At 62.7% G+C, this 4,175-nt stretch overlaps 1 protein-coding gene across 1 annotated transcript in view; it reads right to left on the reverse strand.

Annotated features, from left to right (window-relative positions):
* Positions 1-1,748, reverse strand: part of SHH (sonic hedgehog) — a 12,959-nt gene extending 11,211 nt beyond the window's left edge. The window contains 1 exon segment of the mRNA XM_023536734.1: positions 1,432-1,748. Within this exon segment, the coding sequence (XP_023392502.1) occupies positions 1,432-1,731 (300 nt within the window). The 5' untranslated portion in view covers positions 1,732-1,748.
* Positions 1,749-4,175: the final 2,427 nt, after the last annotated feature.

Consider the following 4,175-nt stretch of genomic DNA (forward strand, 5'->3'; position numbering starts at 1 on the left):
CCCCCCAGAAGGCCCCCTCCCTCCCGAGGCAGCAGTGTGACCAGGGGTCGGGCCCCAGACGCGCTGGAGAACTCCCCGCCACCGCCGGCCGCAAGCACGGTCGCCCCGGGGCCTGCGCAGAGTTCACCGCGGCTCGCGCCGCCCTGGGCACAGGCGCCCGCGGCCACCCTCGCGGTCCGGATTTAAGGTGGTCGCGAGCAGACTGGAGAGAGCGAGGTCTCGAGAAGGACTCGCCCCCACCCGCTCCCTCTCCTCCCCCTTCCGTCAGCCCCAGCCGGCTCCCCCGGCTGCCCGCGTCCTCTCTCGGCTCCGCGGCGAGGCCGGGCTCGGGCTGGGAACCGAGGGCCCGGTGGTGGCGCCTCTGCGCGCCACCCCCACCCTGGCCGCTCGGTCGGCGGCGGTACGCTCCTGGCCCTAAAGGTAGGACTCGAATATTTTAATAGGGCAATAAAAAGGATGTTGACCCATATTTGCCAGGAAATCCATATCTAGCTTCAGTTACACGCGCACGGAGTTTCAGACCGTCCACGGCGGGCGGAGGCGCGGCCAGAAGTCTCCGGCGGAGGCGGGGGAGAGGAGCGCGCCCTTCCCCTCGCATCCCCTTTCCAGCCCCCTCCGCTGGTTTTTAGTCTCTCCCGATGCCTCTGCCAGCAGGTTGAAAACTGGAGTGAAGCAATGCCAGTAAGTTCTAAGTCCCTCCCCTCAAGTGCCGCGGCCCGGGAGAATGAAAGCGCATCCTTAAAGAAATATCGATGCGTTCACACTCTGATGGGCGCAACTGCCACCGCGGACTCGCAGTGGAGCTGTGTGACACGCCAGGGACTAGCCGGGCGGCCTCGGGAGCCCCCGCCTTTGGTCGGAACCAGAACGCCTCCCGGCTTTTCCGATCGAGGGCCTTTGGTGGGGTCAGCCGGGTGCGGGTCATTGTGGGAGAGAAAAGCACAGGAGAGAAGGGAGAGGCGGGGGCTCCGAGGTCTGATGCTGGAAGCTGCATCTGCACAGCGATCTGGAAGCCGCTCTATGTTCATGGGGGGGGGGGCGGGGAGTGGTGTCCAGCCCCCTCCCTCCATCTCCACTCCAAACTCGGAAGGGGTAGACGCCCCCAAAGTGAAGGTCTCCCCGATTTACGAGCCAGAGCCGAAGCAGGATGGGAAGGCCACCACGGCAAGACGCATCAAATCAGGGCCATCGGTGGACCGCGGCGCCTACCGGCCTCCCCCGCCCCCACCCTAAACTTCTCCAGCTGGACCCTTCACCTCCATTCCGCTCCAGGAAGAGGAAGGGATGGCAGGTAGGCAGGTGGGTGGGGAGGGAGAGAGCGAAATCGCCTTTCTACCTGCCTGCAGAGCAAACACACCAAGTCTGGAACTGCTCGGTTCCGCCGAAGCCCCCGGAACGCGCCGCGCTCCGCGCCCGGCTCCGGGTTTCTACCTGAGTCATCAGCCTGTCCGCGCCGGTGTTCTCCTCATCCTTGAATATGATGTCGGGGTTGTAATTGGGGGTGAGCTCCTTGAACCGCTCCGAGTTTCTCGAGATCTTCCCTTCGTATCTTCCGCTGGCCCCGAGCGTCTTCTCCGCCACGTTGGGGATAAACTGCTTGTAGGCTAAAGGGGTCAGCTTTTTGGGGTGCCGCCTCTTCCCGAATCCCCTGCCGGGTCCACACGCCAGCCCCGAGCACAGCAGCAGCGAGGAGACGAACGCCAGCAGCAGACATCGCGCCAGCAGCAGCATCTCGTCCGGGGAACCCGGGCACTTCAAAGCCGGCCCCGTGCGGGTCTGTGTGCGCGGAGTGTGCGCGAGTGTGTGTGTGTGTGTGTGTGCGTGTGTGTGTGTGCGTGTGTGTGTGTGCGCGCGCCTGTGCGCTCTCCCTCGCTCGGCTCGCTGCTGGCTCCCTCGCCCGCTCTGCCTCTCTCTTTCTCTTCCTATAGAACCCTGCCCGCCGCTGCTGCGGGGGGCTCTCGGCGGATCCCCACCCAGACGGGGGCTGGAGCGGCAGGCTGCTGGTCGCTGATAACGGAGCACATCGGAGTTGGGGCGGGAGACAGCAATCAAAAGACAAAAAGAGTCTGATTTTAAATGGTAGCAAGCCTGGAGAGCTTGTGAGAGAGGCTGTCTCCAGTACTATATTATAGCTGGCAGGGGCGCATCTGATTGGCCAAAGCAGCACAAGCTTGTCTTCTGATGGTTAACCCTAAAAAAGACTAGAATTTTTTTTTCCCCTGTCGCCGCCGTTGCTTTATTTTTACCTGAAGGCTTCGAGTTGGAAAAGGAAACCTTCGCCGAGACAAAGGTGGGCGTGAGGGAGGCGGCCGGCTTCCGAGGATGACATCAGTCACCCCTGCGCTGCGTGCATCACGGGTCCCCCTTCACTTTCTCCAGAATGGTAGGTGCTTCAGTTAAAACCAAGCGAAGTTTTAGAGGACAGTCTGGATCACCCCCCTCCCAGCTTCGATTACCAAACAAGTATTCTCTTCGGCGTGCGAGGGGCAGAGCTGCCCAGGTCTCATTTAAATGTTTTTTTTTCTTTTCTTTCCTTTTTTTTCCCAGAGACTTTATCACACAGGCCGGGGCTCCCCGCATTTTAAAGGCAGAGGGTCTGTGCGTCCCCCCTGAATATTCGACATCCTTGGACGGAGGGCAATTTCGACTGACCGCACGTAAAGCATTACTATTCGAAGTGCTCTAAGTGCCTTAGAAAAACTTGAAAATACTGCTCCTTTATTGCGTTTCAATCAATGCATTATTTTTAACCCTCTGAAAGGGGATGGAGGAGAGCTCAGGGCGGGCACAGAGTGAGGCCGGCCTGCTGCCGGCTGGGCCCAGCGGGGTCTGGGCGCGGCACCCCAGCCTGGAGAACGGGGGCCGGTGCTGGTGGGCGGAGGCCCGTGGTGCCTGGGGGCCGTGGGGAGTGGGCAAGGCTGTGCACACACCACCCCCACAGTCTATCGATCTGAGCAAAGTGCAGGCCGGGGACGAGCTGGATGTGGGATTCAGGCTCCTTGCACACCGTGCGGAGCTGGCTTTTCGTGGAGCCCTGCAGGCCAGCCCTCAGGGTCGTGGGGGCTGCGGGCTGAGACGGGGCAGGACTCTGGGGGACCACAATCTGGTCCAAGGGGGGGGGTTCAGAAGAGGGCCCAGCGCTCAGGGCCGGCCATGCTGGAGTCCCCAGTCCCTGTGCTTCTTTCAGAAAAAATAAAGTCCTATTCAAACCGGAAAAATCACACCAGACCAGGCCGTCCTGTCCTCCGCGCCCCCGTCTCACGCACGTGCAAGGACCCCTCAAGAACAAGGCAGGGGAGCCGGGGAGCCCAGAGTCAGGCCCTGGACCGGCACTCCAGGAAGCCCAGCCTCCTCCCTGCACCCCGGTCGGGTGGGGCGGGAGAGGCCGGGTCTGAAGCCTCGGCCTCCAAAACAATGGGACCTTTCCAGCCGTCCAGGCAGGCCCCTTGCAGATGACCTCTTTGGTGGGGGGTGGTAGAGGGGGCATCTTGGGAGCCATCTGGCTGGGCCTTGCAGGGCCTGACCACTAGGAAGGCCCGGCCAGCCTCGGGCCCTCCAGGTGGACCAGAGGCCCCCCTACTTTTTGCTCTTTCTGTCCTGGGATTGGTGAAGAATCTACGTGTTGGCAGAGATGCCCATGCCTAGGCGAGGTGGGGGAGCAGCACCCCACTTTTTCACAGCCTGCCAGGTGAAAGGGGTCTGTCTCCCTGTCCCAGCCGTGGCCTCGATGTGTCCATGTGCTCCCAGGGGAAACAGGAAGAAGGGGCACCGTCCTGGACCCGGAGGGTGGGTGGGCTCGAGGCGGTCACTGTGCAGCCCAGAGTCCCCACATGTGACACCGCTAGGCCCGGGGGGCTCCAGCCCTTTGCTCGCCCTCCCCTGCCCTGCACCCCCTCGCCCCACGCCCTCCCTTTCCCCCTCGTCTTTGCTGTCCGCCCTCCCTTACAAACCCAGGCGCAGCAGGGGCCTGCACACAGCACCAGTCGTGTGGTCCCCTCCCATGCGGAGACCTCAGGCCTGCCACACGTGGGCCACCGCCTGCGCTCTGGAGGCCAGAGGTGGACTTGGGGTGCCAGGTGTGTGTCAGCTGCCTCTTGGCCTGGAGCAGGAAAGGGATTGGGGTGGGGATCCCCAAGCTCAGCAGGCCTTGCACCACGGTGGGGCCAAGGCCACCT

This window comes from Pteropus vampyrus, unplaced genomic scaffold (genome assembly GCF_000151845.1).
Source record: "Pteropus vampyrus isolate Shadow unplaced genomic scaffold, Pvam_2.0 Scaffold168, whole genome shotgun sequence".
In the NCBI taxonomy this organism is placed as follows: domain Eukaryota; kingdom Metazoa; phylum Chordata; class Mammalia; order Chiroptera; family Pteropodidae; genus Pteropus; species Pteropus vampyrus.